At 46.0% G+C, this 20,595-nt stretch overlaps 1 protein-coding gene across 1 annotated transcript in view; it reads right to left on the bottom strand.

Annotated features, from left to right (window-relative positions):
* Positions 1-20,595, bottom strand: part of LOC144162458 (DEP domain-containing protein 1A-like) — a 43,684-nt gene that overhangs the window by 7,408 nt on the left and 15,681 nt on the right. Inside the window, exons 6-11 of the mRNA XM_077692987.1 lie at positions 16,409-16,456; positions 15,829-15,975; positions 13,706-14,533; positions 11,478-11,635; positions 8,714-8,893; positions 800-955 (exon numbers count right to left, since the gene is read on the bottom strand). Coding sequence (XP_077549113.1) covers positions 800-955; positions 8,714-8,893; positions 11,478-11,635; positions 13,706-14,533; positions 15,829-15,975; positions 16,409-16,456 — 1,517 coding nt within the window. The remainder of the gene's footprint in view (positions 1-799; positions 956-8,713; positions 8,894-11,477; positions 11,636-13,705; positions 14,534-15,828; positions 15,976-16,408; positions 16,457-20,595) is intronic.

Here is a 20,595-nt window from a genome sequence, read left to right as displayed (position 1 = left end):
AATAATGTTTAATTAATAAAGCCTTAAAGGAACTCTGTGTGCTTAGATAAACCTCCAGCATAAACAGAAAAGCATAGTGCTGGCCTCCAAATGGTCAGTTAAAAAGTGCTTGCAACAACAAACCACCAGGAACACTAAAGCACATTTCTTGCAGCAGAAAAAAAAAAAATTTGTTCACAAAATAGCGTGATATGCTAGCATAACCAATTCCATGACGCATCAAATAACAAACGAATTTGCACTTTTTTATTTTTTGGTAAGCTGTTAAATGTAAATGAAATGGTGTGCACCAACTGTCAAACCACCACCAAACAATTGAAAGTATTGTTTCAAAACGAATACCTGTAGGGCTAATCACAAACAAATAAAAAGATCATTCACACCTCCGTCAAACGACAACGAGGGTTGAATGCAACGCTTTCTCTTGACGGATTCTTTGGTTGTCGTCTGAGTTTTCCAAACCGCTTCGACCATGTCAAAATGGAGATATTATATAGACGCCGGCTTCGCAATTTTTCTTTCACTTCAGTGCTTTCGCGTCACAGACGCCATCCGTGAAAACACTAAAGAGCTTTGTTTTAAAAAACCACCAATTCATGTAATTTACAAATGAAAGTTTAAATGACCTCCAGAAATACATAATGCAAAATCTAAACGTTTTTCAATATTTCTCGTGCCTTTTCTGTTAAAAATCATGTTTCGCAATCGAAGGCTAGTTTTTCCTCCAAATTAAACAAGCTTGTATCGTGTTTCGCGGCCCCGCACAAAAGGCTTCCCGAGTACAATGCAGCCCCCGCACCTGCTTCATCCTGTGGCTGCGCTCCTTGTCCGATATCCGGGGGTCCCTGAGGATGTCGTCAAACAGGTCCATCAGGGCCTGCTCCGACAGAGTCCGCTTTTGTGCCTCGAACTGCGACTGAGTCACCTGCTGGCAGTAGGTCATCCCGCCGCCATCCTGCAAACAGATGCGTTCCGTCTCACCACCCCATCAGAGGTGCTGGCAGGCAATGTTAGGCTTAGCTGCATGCGGGAGACAGGGATCGACCTGCCGTGATGTTTCGTTCCGAGATAGGTACAAGCCCGGCACTTTCGGTGCGATGCAGAAAGTTCATTAAATGTGCCAACATGCCGCACTTCGCCCCTTAACCGACCTAAAATACACCAAACCACCCTCATCTACAAAGGGAACGTGCAGAGCTGAGCAAAGAACATTTTAGTTGATCACAGGTTTCGGAAAAAACATTAGCACTGCTGGTACTCAAACCCAGGCGGCTCACTCCCCGAACTACTGGGGCCGAGCAGCACAACTGTTTTAGCACTCTGTCAAAAAAATATAACAAATGTTCCAAAACAACCAGTAGATAGTACTAGGGGCATACAGGGAGTGCGGGGCTTGTACCTGTCTTGCAACGGAATGTCACCTTTCAGAAGTGAACAAGTCCACCATCATCATAACGTAGGCAAATTTCACCTCAAACAAATTCCTTTTTAATGTGTAGTAAGTGCCCCCAAATCAGCTGGGACATGAGTGGTAGCCCCGTAAAACGCCTCGTTAATCAGTCGGAAGCGTTTATAAAAGCTCCGCCGCAGACCACGCTGCACTTGACCACGCTGCACCGCGTAAACAGCCATGATGCGCCTGTGACGCTCTAGCCATCCAGGGCTTCTTCCTCTGGCCAGCCACGCAGTTGGAGAACCGATTGAGCTCTGCTGCGGACGCTTCACCCATTTGCTGCCCCGTGTGCGCGTAGAGCTTGCGTGCAGGCTTTCTGCCAAGCTGCTCACCGTCCGGCCGCTCGCTGGACGGCTACGTCATTTTAATAGCCTCGCTCTCCTCAGTTTCGGTTTCAAAATTTTCTCTGACCGCTTGCAGCGTCCGCATGCTTATTTCAGCTGTTGTACTTTGCACGTTGCTTCCTTTTTCAGCAGACTATAGGGAAATAGTGTTTTCAAGAGGTCGAAATTTTGAGTGCAGTTGGCCTTTGAGATGATGACCATGATGATGATAATAATGAAGTCTCCAGTGGAAGGGGTAATATGTGCTTGCAGACAGGATGCTACACTTTCTAAGCAAGCTTCAAGTACGAGCTGATTTCGTACTTGGGCTGTCTCAGTCTCAGTGGTGAGCTATGGTACATCACTTAGCATGCCTTCGAATGAGCGCAAGCACGAGCAAGGCAGCGAGCATGAGAATGCTCAAAAGTTTCATCAAGTGGGATCAGATTATTTTTCTCTAGCGTTCAAGACCAGATTCCACAGTCAGTGAATTGAAGACAGGATGTGTTTTTAAGGCAGCATTACACACATGACTTAAGTCAAGGGGTGAGTCTGGTTGGAATGTGAATGTATCTGGGCAAAGGATGTGTGAAACAGCACAAAAACTAACAAGCAAGCAATAAAAACATTTAATAGGAACTTTTTATCACCACAGGTGAGCCCTAGGATGCAGAAATAGTGTCAGCTGGACAATTTACTACATACTATAGAAGGATCCCCCCTTGATTAAGAAGTGTTGATAGGTACTTTTACTGCACTTTTCCTATCAAACACTGCTTCGTCACAGAGTCAAATTTACCTCCAGTATGTTGGATTAGTTCCGTGGTTTCAGGTTTGACATTCAATTTGTACGTTACAAAAACACAAGGAGAAAGCAGAAAAGCAAGGAATGCACACAGAAATAAGACAATTCAATTCATGTTTCAAAAGGCAACAAAACTAGTGAAAATAACACCTTTCGTTAAGCACGAATGAAGCATACTCGACAGTGTACCAGTGCAAAACTAAAAAAATTAACCAGCTTGATGCAATACGTGGTGAATAAAAATTAGTTTATTTTCTTGTACAACATGTAATAGTGGTGGTATATGCTAAACCAAACATGAAGGCTACACAGGCACAGGAACAAAACATTACAGCACATTAACAAGAATGTAAAAAAGTCAAATCAATAAAGACTGCCACCCCAGGCCGCCAATTCAAGAACATGGAATGTGCAGAAGGTGAGATCACATCACTGAGTCTGCTGTGCGGTCATATAAAAACCGTATGCATTATGCCAAGGCTACAACTATAAAGTTTATATTACATATTCTTAATCAAAGGAACAGAATCAGCATTTTACATAGATGAACATTTTGATACAATAAAAATTCGGGGTGAAATCCCCACATTGGTTATTCCTGTAATGCAAAGCATTTCGTATAAAACAAATTCAAATCCCTTCTGTCCGACGACAACGATGGTTGAAATGTGAAGCTTTCTTGAATGCGAAAATCAAGTCCAATTTACTTTGACTGCAGTAATGAAGCGGAGGGGGTCTAACAAGTAGCATGATCAGTGTTTGACAAGGATCAAGAAAAATGTAACCGGTAGTTCCAAAAGTAACCAGAAGTCCTAGCAAGGATTGGGGCACGAAGGCCAAATAAATATTTTGACAACTTTGACCTCGAGTTCGACTACCAGTGTGACGAAGAGTGTGACCAGCAATGCAACGAGCACAATGTGACACAAAGTCCTTCCCTGCCTAAACTTTTTTTCTGTGTTTGTGCAATTTTGCACAGCCATGCGTAACAAAAAAGAAGAAAAGAAAAACAGTGTTTCTCGCCCCTGAACCTGACACTAGCTCTAGACTGGACATCGACAATAGAAGCTACAACCCCCTCTTTCGCCATCTCCAAAACTAACCTTTACTGCTGGAGGGTTTGCAGTTCATTGTTTTTTTTTTCTGCCTTCTTTGTTTCGTTGAAGTGTTTTAGGTATTTCTTCTTTGTTCTTTTCAGCCACCAATTTCATGAAATGTCCAGTTCAAAATTTTACAAATGATGCTTTCCTTTAGTTTGCCATTGCTGGCTCTAGGTTGGATGATGGTTTGCTTCAGTTCTTTTATGACCACGAGGTTAGAAATATTTTATTGAGCTCGTTCCACTGGTAGTTAGTGCCACGTTTTGCTTTTAGTAAGCTTTTCTCTTCTTGCCTGCTTGTTTAGAACACACATTGGTTGTGTTACTCGACACTCACGTGTCTCCGGCAAGTGGCAAATTAGGTGACGACCCTACCAACACTTAGCCCATCAAAACTCTTCTCCTGATCACAGCGCGGGAGTTTTTTGCCACCTTTCCCATCCAACGCTCGGTCTTGGATGGAGTCGATGCCATAGGCCTTAAAATTACCGGGATTAAATAAGTTGCCACCGTATTATTAACCGCCTAACACCTTTTATTTCTTAATGCCGTGTCACCACTAATGAGCAAGTTCAAACAAGGAGGTTGACTCAGGGCTGTCTCTTTGCGAACTTTTAACCACGGGGCTCACAAAAAGTGCAAGGAGAGAAATTAAAAGATTAGTTTCATGCAAGGTTGTCTCCTTCATGACCCCTCCTCTTCCACTGTCATAATGAGGCGATGTTTGTACAATCAGCCACAAGAGCCAATAAGCTATAGTTTCAGAACGAAAATGTGCGTGTGCAGAAGTGAGTATGGCTGGACCGGGACTGTAATAAGCAGCTTGAAGACAAGCATTGATGGGAGTTCCACAAAGAGTTCACCGAGAATGACGACAACAGAACCTGAATTGTGACCGGGAGTGCGATGTGGAGCTACGCAGACCGTGTGAAAATAGCTCGGCTGGTTCAACTAGAAGTGTGACCGGGATAGTGACTGCTAATTCCAGACAGGACTTAACAAGGGTAAAGATGAGGAATGAAAAATGGGATATTAACATCTGTATGGATTTGACAACGAGAATGACATGAAACTTGACAAGGAGTGCTACAGGGCGCATTCCACACTTAGGCTGAATTTTTCGTGGTCTAGTACATTGGGGTCTCAGTGGTACCCTGTCTAGCTACGCTGGAGTGAGAACTGCCAAGCTCTGTTAGCTTTGTTGTGAAATCCAAAGACTCACGCATGGGCAGAAAGACTCCATGCTTCAGCCACAAAGTTTCGGCTCTATTAGTGTACAAGCGTAATGCGCCAACTGACGTGAAAAAAACTCGTGTTCTGAGCAGCGGATGGCTTCAAAATTTCATGTGCATCTGGAACACGACTTCCAAATGAAAGAATGCCACTACAAAAAATACCCCCCCCCCCCAGAAAAAGAACATGACTTGTGACATCATAGCATGCCAGGGGAAGTCACCCGTCTGCCTGGTGTTTATCAAGGCTGTCGGATTTTTGACTCGCTCGGTGTCTCAAAATGGAAAGTGCTTTGATGTCAGGTGTATTGCTGGTTTCTACGTCAGCCAAGCGCAGTCAGCCACACAAGTACACCAACAACGGCATAACGCAGGACGCGTACAATGCAAGCGGAAGTTATCACGCTTGAACCTTCAGACCACAAAGTCCCCAGAAATGTTTTTTCACCAGGCGAATACAGGTGGTTCTGCACCTAAAAATAGTACAAACTTCGCTCACGGCAGAGGCAAGGGCTCTGCTTGCTCAACTAAGCTGTGACGATTCACTCAGACATCTACCACATTTTTGTGATTATAAGCGCCCCCAGATTCTAAGTACCTTCCCCTACTTTCGAAAAAAAAACTGGAAAAAAAAAAGTTTCCATGCAAATCTTGGCACCCCCTTTTCTAAGCAACCATCGCAAGTCAGATTTCAGATGCATAAAAGTGGGCCTGAGTTGACATAGTGGCCGAGTATCAGATGTAAGCGGTGGATTCACTGTCTGTATCTATTTTTCTTTTGCATGTTCGCCAAATAAAACATGATTCCTTGCACCCGGCTTGTCAAGATATGGCTTCGAAAAAAATTGCGGGTTGGAGGAGGGGGGCTGCCCATTTTGCATTGAAAAGTTCCACAAAGAAGCTTCTGCAGTGATCAACACCCCTGGCAGCTGCTGCTTAACAGATGGCTCCACAAGCTTTGTTTGTTACACTTATCTTTATTGCCCTAAATGGTTTCTCTCTCCATTGTGTGGCATAACGTTCTATAAAACAGTGCGCGACTCTTTGGATTCCGTTGCGGGGCAGGTACAGCATAGTAGTTCTTACTCCAGCGTGGCTACACAGGATATCCCCCGAGTAACCCACAGTAACCCTCAATCCAGGCTTCCACACCTTTGATTGTCTGTATCATGCTCTAACTTGGTACTGAAAATGGTAGTGCCAGGTTCAAGATGAAGTGGGGATGATAACTGCGATAAGAAACATTTTGATTCGAAGCGCTGTCTTCCATGTCCACTTTGTCTTTGATCGATTCAAACCATGCAGGCACTCTTTTAAATTCTGGGGGTGTTTATGAAGAAACGTTTCCCGTTTCAAGGCAAGCAAAACAGACTAGAGCAGAACAAACCTGTGCACGAGAAGTTTGGCACACACGAGTTTAAACAGTACCGGTATGGGCAAGATAAAACAGCAAGCTATGCTTAAATAAAAAAAGAAAAAGAAAAGAAAGATCATGCTTCTCAGTGGGAAGCTGTTTGGTGCAAGACTTCATGTGTTCTAACATGTACTGTAACACTTGCGCATATCTATGTCGCTGCATCACTAACATGATGCACACCAGGCACGGCTGTTTGAAAAAGAAAAAGAAAAACAGTGCGAAAGATTGCGCAAGAAAAAATATACCACTACATGTTTCTATACTGCACTCAAAATGAATACAAAGCTAAAAGTCGTTGAAAACATCCTTAGGATGACACCACCAAGACGTACAGCTACAATATTTAAAATACATAGAAAAAAAGAATCCCAAAACAAATTAACAAGTTTGATCAAACACTCCTGCGTAAACGCAACGGTGGCAGCCAACTCTTGCAATGTGGTAGGCAACAAAACCAGTACAGGAGAGGCTTTGCTATAGTATGACAACACTCTAGCCACTGTGCCTAAAAGCTCGCGGACATGCCTGCGTAGACATGACCTGTCAGTTGTTGGCAATGTGAATATAAAATGTACTCCTCACACAAAGTGAACTTTATAATGAACAAATTACAAAGCTATGTAAATATGTACATTCAACTAAGCAGCACACAAAACATGAAGTGTAGAATAATCAAGAACAACATGAGGTCAACAAGCCCTCCCAGGAATCTGTTATTATGTATGGTTGTTTAGAAGGAACACTTCAAATACGACAGGCAAAAATGCGAAAGGACAGTGGAAAAAATATTGCATGATGTATTTACAACAATTTAGTCAGCTTGCTCAGGTGTGCACTGCTTTCCTGAGAACAGGCAGGGAGCAATGTCTAGAGTGCACAAAATCTTGGCATAATGCTTAGTGCAATCTCGTTGCTTCAAAATTGAAGGACACGGAAAACTTGTTTGAAAAAAGGTTGAACTTTACAGTTATTCTGCACCCCATGATTGCAACAGAGCCCACGCACCAGTTGCATGGACTCTTGGCAATATGTGAGTTTGCATGATTCGATCGCACCTACACCAAATTCAGTGGTGCAGCCGGCCCACAACTGACTTGTTTCTTCATAGCCTCACAGACAACGTAGAAAATACCTGATGCAAAAGTACTCTCTGTAGCTGGCACCCTTAATAAACACAAAATTTCTACTGAAGGCTGATTTTTTACAGCATCACTACTGCAATAGTGATAAGTGGCTTTCCTAAAAAACATTCATAACCAACCTGGGTAAGGCCCAATGTACATACATGCGCACTTAGAGTACTACAGTGCCACAAAAAGAGGTTGGCAAAGTGCAGTACAAATCCAGGCAACCCAGGCAGTTATATACAAAACAAATGGCACTGGCTCAACGTCTGTCCCCTTCCCCTCCAATCATGTCACACATTACGGATGGACATATTTCGGGGGGACAGGTCGCCGACGAATACTCAAACATCAAAAAAATGTAAAGCAAAGTCAGGCAACCCAGACAGCTACCCAAAAGCAAACTGAACCGGCTTGACGTCTGTTCCCTTTCTCTCTTCTCTCCAATCGACATATCACACCATCATGTCCACGCGTTATGGACGGACAGAGAATACGGGAGGCCCACGAATGCTAACACATTAAAAAATGGAAAAAAAAAAAAAGCCAGGTAACCCAGCCAGTAACTCGCCAAACAAACTGAAGTGGCTTGACGTCTGTTCCTTTCTCTTCACTTCACAGACCACACCATACACCTGTCCACGCATTAGGGACGGGGCAGATTTCCGGAGGGGTCCAGGTAACCCAACCAGTCATTCGTTAAACTAAACTGCACCGAATTGGTGCCTGTTCACTTTCCATCAAATCTGCAGAACACATTGCCAACCTGTGCACACGTTACAGGTGGACAGGCGTCTGGGGGACAGTTGCCAACAAATAAAAAAACCACAACACGAAGCTGATTAACCCAGCCACTTATCCACAAAACAAAGTGGACCAGCTTGATGTCTGTTCCCTTCTCTCTAATTCCCAGACAACACCATCCGCCCGGGACCGATAAATTTCCGAAAGGGAGTCACCTGCAAATACACTAATGCATTAAAAAGTCACCACACAAAGCCAACTGACCCCGCCACTCATCCATAGAACAAAGTGGACCAGCTTTGCGTCTGTTCCCTTTCTCTCTAATTCCCAGACAACATCATCCGTCTGGGACGGACAGATATCTGAAGGGGAAAGCCAGTGATTTGCGAAACAAGCTGGACAGGATAAACGTCCGTCTGTTCCTTTTCCTTCCAACCCCCAGATCATCCAGCTGTCCTTGGGCGGTGGTCGCATCTAAACGGTGGGCAAAGGTCAGCTCGTGGTGCCGCTGCTCACCCTTTCTCGTCGGAGGATGGCCAGCCGCGCTTCGACCTCGAGGTGGAGTTCACGCGGCGGAGCAAAGATGCGGTCGCAGTGCTTGACCAGGAAGGCCAGAAGCTCCCGTGCCGCCTCCGGACTGGCCTCCAGGCAGCTGCCTTCCGTGCTCAAGAGAATGCACGCAAACGCGTTCAACAGCTGCGAGGGAGGAGAAACAAACATTCACGGGAATCGGCAAGAGTGGGGAATGCGATGACAGCTGGTCGGTGAATTCACACATACAAATACACCGTGCACAGTTTGTAGGGGCCGAAACACCCAAGCCGGGAGCCGAAATTCACAAAAATAAAAATCCGAGGGTCATTCTACAAAGTACACCTGTAAATTTCATGCGTCATTCGCGGCGACATCATTTACATAAGTACCCCCTCATTCTTTATCTAACTGCTCACCTTACCATTTGTTTATATATTTCTCTCATTTTAAGGCAACTTATTTTAAGGCAACAGCCTCCCATGACTCGTTCTGCAAAAGTCCGACATCCGCATTGCTGGCGTGGTACTGGTACTAAAAATTCTGTCCGCTGAGATGTCTACCCACCCACAACTCTCATCACATTGGCTACAATGCGTCATGTGGGTATGTGTCCACCTGACATCCTGATTAGCTGAGAATGAGCATGCAACAACCTGGCGTTTCCACCAAGTACGCAAATGCCCGATGTTAAGCCTAACGTTACCATTCGCCATGTCGGTCAATTACACTGCACTTTCCAAGTTCTCTGCTAGGCAGAGCCACCAAACTGCTTGCTTTGTCGCAACTTGTGATGTGCTCTTTGACGTCATCAAATAAAACTGGAGGAAAAAGCCAACTTTGATTGCTTACTTTTAAACAAAGAATGCATTGTTTCGCATCGTGATCTTTCAGTTCAAATAGAGAGTTATTAGTGTTCATTTAGTGTCACTTAAGCAGCAGAACACATTACACATGTCAGCCTGAGCCAAAAAAAAAAAAAAAGAAAGAAACCTGCAACCCGGTGCAGGCTGCAACATGAGCCCTCTTTGACCTGAGCGCCTTTGACCTTTGACCCGAGTTGACCAATAGTGGTCAACAAGCAATCAAAGATACATTTTGGATTGCTCTGAAACCATCCACGTAAAGACTAACATTGCTCAACAGCTTTCATACCTTGCCAAATCGTTTTGAGCAAGGAAGAAAAAGAAAGGAAGAAAGGACTGAAGTGTGTTTTTCCACCAGCTTGCACAAAAAGTTTCACAGTTCCTTTGAGGACAGGAATCCTTGAACAAGCTGCCAATCAAGAATAACCACAGAGTGCTGTTCTGCTCAGTTGTTTACTCAGTGTGCTGTGTAAAATCACCCTCCTGCTCAGCTATCAAGCCTCTCACTAAAGTGAGATGGGGGTAACTCACCACTCTATCTTATGCATGACTAGCACCACCACACTTGTCACCCTTCTCATGTGAGGAACTGGTCATCCCTCATTTAGTAAGGAACGGGCCGCGATGATGATGCGTTCTGACGTCCGCACCAACAAAAAAATTCCTGCTAGTGGCCAGATATACAGTCTTCATCGAAGGTTTCTAGGCCATGCCAAGAGTTTCTGGGCAACGAGGAATTCAGAGCAAAAGCTTAACTCTTTCGGGACCGCTCCATAGGCCATCGATCGCATACGATCGATGGTTTCACGAGCCTGCAGAATACAAATTTTCGCTCGATGGAACACCTAGCGACATCTAGGAGATAGTTTGAAAACTATAGTTTTCTCTTTTGTGAAGTTTCTTTTTTTATCGCCAGGCGGCAACGCATCAGATATTTTATTCTGACGGGCAGTGGTTGCGAATGTAAACAAACATGGCGTCATACTCGCGCGAGCGCGATAAGAAATCCGCCTCATCTCGTCTCGCATATCTTCGCCTTCTACTGTGGATTTTAACGATGAGAGTGGCAGTGAAGAGTCGGAATGTGGCTTTAGAGATTGGATTTCAGCTCGAGTGAGGATTCAGGTGTCGATCAGCCTGGAACATCAAATCGCGCTCAAAGGTGCGTGTTGGTTTCGGTTTCAATTGTCTCTGGAGTAGGTATGTGCGCTTGAAATATGTTCTGGCTGGTTTATATTTGTTCGCTAGGGTGTTAACTACCTATGGTGGTGATCTCCTGCCACCATTTCAGAAAGGGATCAGGTTTTCGCCGAGACGAAAGCCCGGCGTGTACCTGGGCGACGACGTAGCCATGGCCCTAGTGCCAAAGAGATCACGCACAAAACAAAAAACCAGTTACACCTAGCTGCATCAAACTTTCGAGATGAAGAAACAAAGCATTGTGTTAGATTTTGTATATCCTGAAATAATTTTATTCTTTTTTAATATGTTTATATTTACGCTTTTTTCTATCTTTTTCTGTAGTTTTTTTACAAAGTTCTTACTTTAAGATTTTTTCATGGTTCTATCGTCAGTGTTGAAGTAAAACTTGGTATTGTATGTCAAAGAACATATAATTAGCTGCATTTTGGTATATGCTAAGGTAGGATGGTGCCTTTGCTTTATGTAATAAAAAATTTGTAGCGAGACCTCACTTTTTCATCACTTTTTCGGGCGGTCCCGAAAGAGTTAACCTTCAAGTGCAACCAATCACTTGACAACAGGATGTGGATGTTGTTCATCTGTGGCCTATAAATTTCTTGCATGGCCAAGAAACGTTCGGCAAGTACTGTACATCCTGTTTCAAGACACAGCAATGCTGCATGCTGTGGAGTGAAGCGCACCATGTCCATGTTGCTGTGGATGTGGTTGAGGACGAGCGCTTCGTTCCTGGACGCCTTGTAGATGAAGCGCAGCAGTAGGTGCAGGTAGCGGCGTCGGCACGGTGGCAGCAGCAAAGAAGCCACTTGCATCACCTTCACCACCCGCCGCAGGTCGTTTTCTGCGAGGGCAACGCGACCTTCGTGTGTAGCAACAGTAAGGCAAATTTTTGTTTACATTTTTCAGCATATTGTGACGTAACAAAGAGCAATGCAGTGTTCTGTCAGCAAATGAGGTCTATGAGACCAAACTTGTGGTCTGCAATAGAGTGGAATAAAGCGCAAGCATCGGAGAAGCAGCCAACAAAGTAAGGCGCAGTTTTATGGGCCCTAAGGAATATCACAAGAACTTACACTATCAGCAAATTGTGACGTAGCAAAGAACAGTGCAGGTTTCTTTTTTCAGTAGGAGAGGTTTATTGGAGCAAACTTGTGCTCCGCAATCGGCAGGATTAAAGCACAAATGTTGAAGCAGTCAACAAAGTGACATGCAGGGTCATGCGTCGGCCAACGGAATGCTGGGACAATAGCTTTCCATGCATACAGTACCTCGGAACACTCTTCGTTGCAGAACCATCTGAGTAGATCGAGAACTTTGATGATCAAACAAGAACAGTCTAGATTAGTAAGGACAAGGTGACACCCTTTCCCTATCAAAAGACTGCCTGGCAGTGCATACGACAGAAGAAGCAAACAGGTGCTCCGCTTGAAACAAGATAAGATAGCCAGACATGGCCAAGTGCTGGTAACAAAACATCAATAAAACGGTTCCCACAGCATAGTTAGTGGCAATATAATTTGCTTCAGTCTGAACTTAAAGGAGTACTGACACCAATTTTCGACCTTAATATTATTGCACAGTTCGCTTCCTTTACTCAACAAAATACCCTGGCTGAAATATAAACGGCCTGCGACGCGAAGAACATACATCAATTCGATCTCATTTATCGCGCCGACGGAGCAGCGCACGGAGCGGCATTCAGCAAATGGACATCAGCATGACATCATCCCGTGATAGCCAAAAGAGGTGACGCGACAGCGCTCGTCAAAAACTCGTGACGTCACTTCACGCACGCTGCCCTACGAGCGGCGAGCAGGCGCCGGCGCATTCACAAACGGGTGCACGTAGCCAGAGCTACAGGCATAACCGCTGCCCAGAAAGGCACTCTTTGTAAAAATAAAGTTCCACACACGAGAAAGGAAGCGATAATATAGCCCGGAATCGCAATAGAAGTTGCCATCAGGACTTTTATTGGAAGCGGTCATCGAATTTCCGCCACAATGGTAGGCCTAGCACCTTCAGGCAGCTCAGCCGTTCAGCTCCGGCAGCAGCGCCGTCGAAACAATGCCCCCACCAGCCTCCGCAGTGTTTTGACGTCCGCACAAAGCGGTGAGGTCATGCTGGGATTCTGTCATATGCGCCTTTCGGGATAAAAGCGCGGGAATTTGAAACAAACGATTTTCGGGCCATTCATTGTAATTAATTATCGTGCGCTGAAGTATTTAAAGTGCTGTTTCTGGTTCGCCAGACCATTAAGCATCGATTAAGCAATAAAAGTGGAACATAAAATTTCCGTGTCAGTACTCCTTTAACTTCGAGGCAAACCAATAAGGTTTGACCGCCTTTGTCCTAATTCACTGTAATAACGTGGAGAAAATGTTCCTTAATCACACTTCAGTCAGTACCTCTCATCAATTTCCAGCTAAACCAAACCGTACCAGACAAGTGTGTCCAAATTTTGTCTCCGATTCTGTGCACAACAGGACAAGGCTGAAAAACAGGCTCAGAGCATAGAGATTGTTGCAAGACACAATATGCACGTTGCAGTGGCGTCAGAAGTGAACCGTAGTATCCACTGAGGCCAGAAACTGAGCCTGCAATCATGTCTAGGGCAGCTAACGGCTTACAACTTACAATGCACAAACCAGAGAGAGACTGGGGGAGGGATTAAGTAAGAGCTTAGTAAGTAAAGTGAGCAATGGAAAAGCAACACGTTTCTACTGCACTCCCAAACAACAGAGGTGCATAGTCACTCTTGCTAAGGTTTCTCATTCCCTCAACTGCCAATGCTACCGCAAAGAGAGCAGCCTCATCCCCTCTCGACCCTGCTTGCAAATGAATCAATACTCCTTCATAGCCCTCGGCACCCATTCAGCAATTAAAAAATCACATCAACTAATATACTACTCACCCGTATGTCGCAAAGAAGAAACGCTGGCATAGAAAGGACCCTTGCCCTTCTCCACAGGCACGGGCTGCACAAGAACTGGGAGGCTCTCGCAGCTGGGATTTAATGCCCTCGCATAGCGCAAACACGTGATGCTGTTCCTAGCCGACACGAAGCCGGTCCGAGACATCGGCACGTTGAGGTATGTCGGCACGCTCGTGTAGGAAACCGTTCCCGCCGACCGTTGCGACGCCACTTGCCAATCCGCATTCAAACTGCCGCTCGATCCGTAGCCCAGGTTTACATATCCTAGCCCTAGTTGCGCATCGTCTCTCTTTGTAGACCCCACAGAGCCATGGATGTCCAGCGACGCCGTGCTTCGGACAAATGCCTCCCTGGGAGCCAGCGCAGTTGCCCGCACGAAGGGTACCGCGTCTTTCACGTTCTCCGCGGACAAACTCCGAGGGATGTCGGCCGCCACAACCGGCTTCTTGTCGGAGTCGTAGCCATTGACGAAGCCAGCCGGAGACAAGGGTCGAGCCAAGCCGCCGCTGCACGAACTGATGGTGCTGGCGGTTTCGGCGTTGAGCGCGAAGGCGCGCTCCATGGAGCTGGAGGAACAGCGGGACTCGAGGAGTGTTGTGACGGGCTCGGCCGATTCGAAGGCGGTTTGGTAGACCAGCCGCCGACCGGAAGTGGACGGCTGTAGTCGCGGTCTTGCGGTCTGCGTCGTTTTGGGAGCGTCTGCTGCGGGCTGTGCCAGGATGGACATGCTGTGGAGGAGGTTTTCGACCGATGCGTCGGGGGACGGCGGTGCTTCGGAGCTTCTGCAATCCTGCTCCACGAGGGGACCTGCGTTTTGGTAAATTCAGCAACTTTAACATTTTCCTTTCGCACAAAGTAGGACCAGTGCAGCACAGTCTTTAAAGTACCGTATTTACTCGCATAACGATCGCACTCACGTAATGATCGCACTCTTCAAGTATGTCGTTCAAGTTCGATTTTTTTTTATTTCCCGCGCAATAAACGCACCCTTAACTAGCCGCAGCAATATGTCGCATGTATGCAAAGTCTAGCTGATGATGGTCGTACATACCTCTGTTTCCTTCCCTTTCGAAGAGGACATGGATACGTTATTGCGGCAGACTTACCGATATGAGCGATATCGGCAGTCATGCGTTCAATATTGGTGAGGAAGAAACTCTCACTAAAGCAGATAATATATGTACTCACAATTCAAAGAAAAAAAAAAAAAAAACCACTCAGGTTGCCGAGTTGGCCGCCATGTCTGTTTTGATGTCCCGCACTGTAACAGTGGCTGCCACTTATTGGTCGAACTGTTGTCACCTCGCAGTAAACTCGCACTAGCGTGCTCGGTAATTCATGAGAACACAGCATTTTGCGTCACTTTGCCAAGCGCCTGGCGGCGGTGTGAGGAGTTTTACTAGTTTTTATTTATTATTTTTGTTATGTTCATGATAACTATCGTAAAAAATTTTACCCACAGCTTGCTTGCGTTTTCCGTGCTCAAGATGGTTTGTGAAAAATTTACCACGCATAATGATCGCACCGCTAAATTTACATCGATCTTTATTTAAAAAAAAGTGTGATTATTATGCGAGTAAATACGGTATAGCATGAAAGATTTATGTTAAAACCAAAGTGAGATATCAAGATAATGAAGTTGCCTGGATGGTGCTTTTATTTTGCTATAAGTGTGATAACTAGCTCCCACCCTTTTGTCACACTTTGTGCTTCCCACATCACACCCAGCAAAATTTCGTCTCCAAATGAATTTAAAGGTGTAAGCTGTCTATTGTTCCCGGGCACGTGAGAAACCTACTTCTGATAACCCAAACTCTGCTCATGAAACCTTTCACACAGCCAATAATGAAATGAGGTTGTCAACCTTGAAGAAGCGCACTAATTTGGATAATTTGAGAGCGATGACTCAGAGAATGAGTTCCCATGGGTTTACCACTAGAACGAAACCCTACAATAAGGGAAGTTTTGTTTCTTCAAATAAGAGTTTTTAGCAAAAAAACCAGCACTCATCAAATAAAGTGTTTCATAAACGAAACAATTACCGCCAGTTCCTTTGGTTTCCTCCCTCTAACGAGGGCACCTGGGTTTGAGGCTACACTTACCAAGCGCACGATAGAGCAGCCGCAAGATCTGGTGGGGGACTAGGGCGGTTCCGAGACCGCTGAAGAATTCGCTGACCACCTTCAGCACATCCAACTCAAAGCCAGGGTAGTTGGGCAGGCAGCTTCCCGCACCCGATGCACGCGGCCCTGTGGGGGAAAAAAAATATAAAATAACAAAACAAGCCACCAAAGTAGTGCCAAGTGAAGTACTAGGAAGCAACCCGACCATGCAATAATATAGATGGCTATAAGGACACTGTAAAAACTGGAAATCAAGGCACTTCAAGTAATCCAAAATTTATCCTCTGCATATGCACAACATTAACGCAGACATTTTGCAAGTGTGCCTCCCGCATAAATTGGCAGAGCAGTGACCTTCATTGTAAATGTCGCTTGAACTTTGTCAGCAGGACCCGAGTTATCTCGCCTTCCCAAGCGGCCCATTAGAGTCACTTCTAGAACCCCAACAACGGATTCCCCAAGATGTTTGAGGTTGCAAACACGCCTACCTCCTACACCCTGTACCACTCCCTCCTCTTTCGCTCTAGCTCGCTCTAGGACAGATAAAATTTGTACTCACAGTGAATGAGGCACTTCATTGCATTGATTATCCATTTCGGAAGGTCGTCTGCGGAGCAAAGACAAGAGGAACTACTATTATCGGTGCAGGACGTCACATTCCAACAAAGACACAATAAGCGTTAAAACGACGATATAGTTTCCTTACAAAATGAGGTAAAAATATTCACCTAAAGGAACGTGTTCAGCGCCCTCCAAATTTCACTACTATTTATTGGGAATACAGCTTCAAATTGAGGGCATACAGTGTACGCTCGTTAGAGCGGAGCCGGCAACAACGGGCTTTCGGTTACAACCAGAGTTACTCAATATAGACAGTTGCGAAACTCCGCTTCAGAATCCGGGCGGCGCTAGCCCCCCCACTCCGTGGAAGCTGAGGGGCAAGTCGACGCGCGCGGCACCTAGGAGATAAAAACGGAACTTCGCTAAACTATTATTATTCAAAATTCTTCTGTAAAATAAAGATTGCTTTTTAAATTAAAACACAATACAGTTGAACCTCGATATAACGAACCTCGATTTAACGAAATTCGCGATATAACGAATTTTTTCCAGTTTTCTACCAAAATTTTGCTAAATCCATGTATTTTTATCTCGATTTTACGAAGTAATTTTGTGCGGCGCTTTCGATTTAACGAAGTCACGGTGAGAAAGGAAGAACTAAATTCCGGTCGAGGCACGTTTTATTTTGCCTCTCAGAGCCTACATTGAAAACATTAAGTACTCACATTTACTGATAAAAGGCTAAAATGAAAGAAAAGCGGTGAATTATGCGGTTGACAACAATTAAAAGCGATAAAAGCTGCTGCTCAAAAACCGCTAGCGGTCATGGACAGTTTAATAGTGCCACCACCATTTTGACGTCTCCATCGTTGCCTACGCCAGCGCCCTCTATGCTTAGGCTGCCAAAGCCTACTTCAAGTGTTTTTTTTTTTTTTTTTTCTACGCGTCTTTGCTCCATGGAGGAAGAAATGCTTTCCTCACGGTGCTGCTGCTCTAGGTTGTGCTCGCTGATAACCACATTAATATTTTGTTCGTCCATCATTAGATGAGTCTTATAAGCAGCATGAGCACTCCAAGGGAAAGAAAAGTGTTCCGAACAAGAGCCTGTAGAAGTGTCAGTGAAACCGACGGTAGACCGACGGCCACCGAAGTGATGGATGCCATCGACGTTCTGCGGAGGCACGCAGGCGCACGCGAATGTTTAAGAGCAAGCCTTGTTAGCGCTGTCAGCATACGAGCGTCACGTAAAGCCCACCCTGGTCAAGAAACGCCAAGCACTGCTTACGGACTTCTTCACTACGGCTTGAACATCGAGTGCTGGTGGCAATAAATTGCTCTCCGAACGTGGTCAAAACGTGTTCATTAGACAGCTGCGATGCGGAGAAATCGGTTTCTTTAGGGCTCAGCAGGCATACAAGTAATTGCTTAAAGGGACACTGAAGTGAATTTGTCAAGCTCCCGTTTTTGCTTGCACTGCGTAGACTGGCTCAAATTAGCACACTTTTCATCGTTTATCCGGTTGACAAATCGGTAATTATTTTACAAAGCGCGAAAGAAGAAAAACTACCATGCGCGGTTTGCGGCGGCCGCACCAACTAAGGCTGTGACGTTGAGAGGAGGGGCGCCGTGATTGGACGATGCCCAAGGTTAGCAATCACACAAGTTTCGGTTTCGGTTCTGTAAAACATAACCAATGGCTTTGTTGGATGGGCATTCTCAATATCTCAGTAATCATCGTACCGCGCTTCTGCCATGTTGTCGGCTGTAAAATGCACAAGATAAGCCTCCCAGGACGGCTTGTAGTCGTAGCATTCACTAGCCGAGACCTACGCAGTGCATGAACGCCCTCCGCGTACCCGCAGACGCCCAAATGTCATGCGCTTTTCCCCCATATTTGGAGCTTGCCTCCCTCATGCCTGTATCGTAAAAAGCGTGCTCGCACCAGGCCAAGGGTCTGTTCATTCTGGCCTGTGCCCACTGCCTGCAAGCAGTCGGTGCTTATGGCAACAGCACGCCAACGAGAACTCGCTAGCGCGCCAGTGCCAGCCTGCGCGCGTTTTGTGAACTAGTTCGTGTAGCCATGAACGTTGCGGCCCCAAAAAAGGTGAACTCAATATAGAAAACATCGGCGGAAAACAAAAAAGTTAACTTACAAAAAAAAAAGCACGTACCCGCGGGGATTCGAACTCGTGACTCGCAAAACATTTACGGTGAATTCCTAGCGCCCCAGACTGCTAGGCTACGGAGCGGGACGCGAAAGCCTTGCTAATATAGGATATATATTGTACAACCGGTTTACACTTTTATTTCGTTTTGGCATTTCAAGCCGCTTAGGTGACTATTTGTTGTACTGCGATCGTGCAGTAAGCGTCGCCCGAGTTTCCACAGTAGCTCACGTCTAGCAATTGCATTTCGTAGACGGAAAAGCGTTCGCAGATGCGTAGTCGTGCTGCTGACCGCTGTGCTTGTTCGCCCAGCGCAAAAAAGTGCTTCCCGCGCCCTAGTTTTACGCTGTACGGTAAAACTATCAGTTGATTTTATTTGCTTAGTACCTATATTGACTTCGCTGACTCTTCTCCCGCCTTCAAGAGGCCTTATATTTTCCTACTGGCGTACCAGTCAGCGAAGCGTCGCATGTGCAGCGCTTGTGTGAAGCGACCTTGACTTGGAGCTAGATACAGTGTACAAACAAACCAAGTAAAGAAAGGCACATTCTTCCATTCACAAACGTGTCCTGGCTTCGTTTCAACTAAGCGAACGAATTGCGACCAAGCAATTTTTTTTAACCTCCTTGATTGCGACGACCCGCCGGCGGCCGGCGGACGAAACGCTGGGCCGACTGACTCTGTCGGCCGGGGAGCCGTGCAGTAGCGCAGCCGTGGCGCAGCCAATTGCCAGCTCATCCCCTCCTGACGTCACACGAAAACGCCACAGAAAATGGGCGAGCGTAAAGAGAGGAGGACAGCGTTTTCGAATTAGTTTTTCTACTAAATAAAATCGCGTAAACGCGCCTAGAGTGGTCGAAACATGGCCTGGGGACTCCGGACTACAATTTGCGCTAGTAATCCCGCAATGTTTACATATCACTTCAGTGTCCCTTTAAAGGCCAACTGCACTCAAATTTCACCTCGACCAACTTTATTTTTAACGTGTAGTAAGTACCCCCAAATCAGCTGTGACACAAGTGGCAGCCCGGTAAAACGCCTCGTTAATCAGCCGTAAGCGTTTAAAAAAGCTCCGCCGCAGACCACGCTGCACCTGCCGGCGGATCGCGTAAACAGCCATGACGCGCCTGTGACGTTCCAGCCTACGGGGGCTTTTTCCTCTGCTCAGCCATGCAGCCGGAGAACCGGTCGAGCTCGGCTGCGCACGTGCGCGCGTAGAGCTTGCGCGCAGACCTTCTCCCGAGCTGGTGACCGTCCAGCCGCTCGCTGGACGGCTGCAACGTCACTGCGATGGCCGCGCTCTGCTCGGTTTCGGTTTCAAAATCGCCGATTTTTGCTGGCCGCTTGCGGCGTCCACGCGCGTATTTCAGCTGTTGTATTTTGCATGTTGCTTTCTTTTTAAGCAGACTATACGAAAATAGGGTTTTCAAGAGGTCGAAATTTTGAGTGCAGTTGGCCTTTAAAGGGACACTGAAGTGAATTTGTCAAGCTCCCGTTTTTGCTTGCACTGCGTAGACTGGCTCAAATTAGCACACTTTTCATCGTTTATCCGGTTGACAAATCGGTAATTATTTTACAAAGCGCGAAAGAAGAAAAACTACCATGCGCGGTTTGCGGCGGCCGCACCAACTAAGGCTGTGACGTTGAGAGGAGGGGCGCCGTGATTGGACGATGCCCAAGGTTAGCAATCAAAAAAGTTTCGGTTTCGGTTTCGGTTCTGTAAAACATAACCAATGGCGTTGTTGGATGGGCATTCTCAATATCTCAGTAATCATCGTACCGCGCTTCTGCCATGTTGGCGGCTGTAAAATGCACAAGATAAGCCTCCCAGGACGGCTTGTAGTCGTAGCATTCACTAGCCGAGACCTACGCAGTGCATGAACGCCCTCCGCGTACCCGCAGACGCCCAAATGTCATGCGCTTTTCCCCCATATTTGGAGCTTGCCTCCCTCATGCTTGTATCGTAAAAAGCGTGTTCGCACCAGGCCAAGGGTCTGTTCATTCTGGCGTGTGCCCACTG

The sequence above is a fragment of the Haemaphysalis longicornis genome, unplaced genomic scaffold (genome assembly GCF_048455015.1).
Source record: "Haemaphysalis longicornis isolate Haplotype H1 unplaced genomic scaffold, Haemaphysalis longicornis Haplotype H1 scaffold_12, whole genome shotgun sequence".
Classification (NCBI taxonomy): domain Eukaryota; kingdom Metazoa; phylum Arthropoda; class Arachnida; order Ixodida; family Ixodidae; genus Haemaphysalis; species Haemaphysalis longicornis.
Note: the sequence above shows the minus strand (reverse complement) of the source record. Positions and strands in the feature narration are given on the sequence as shown.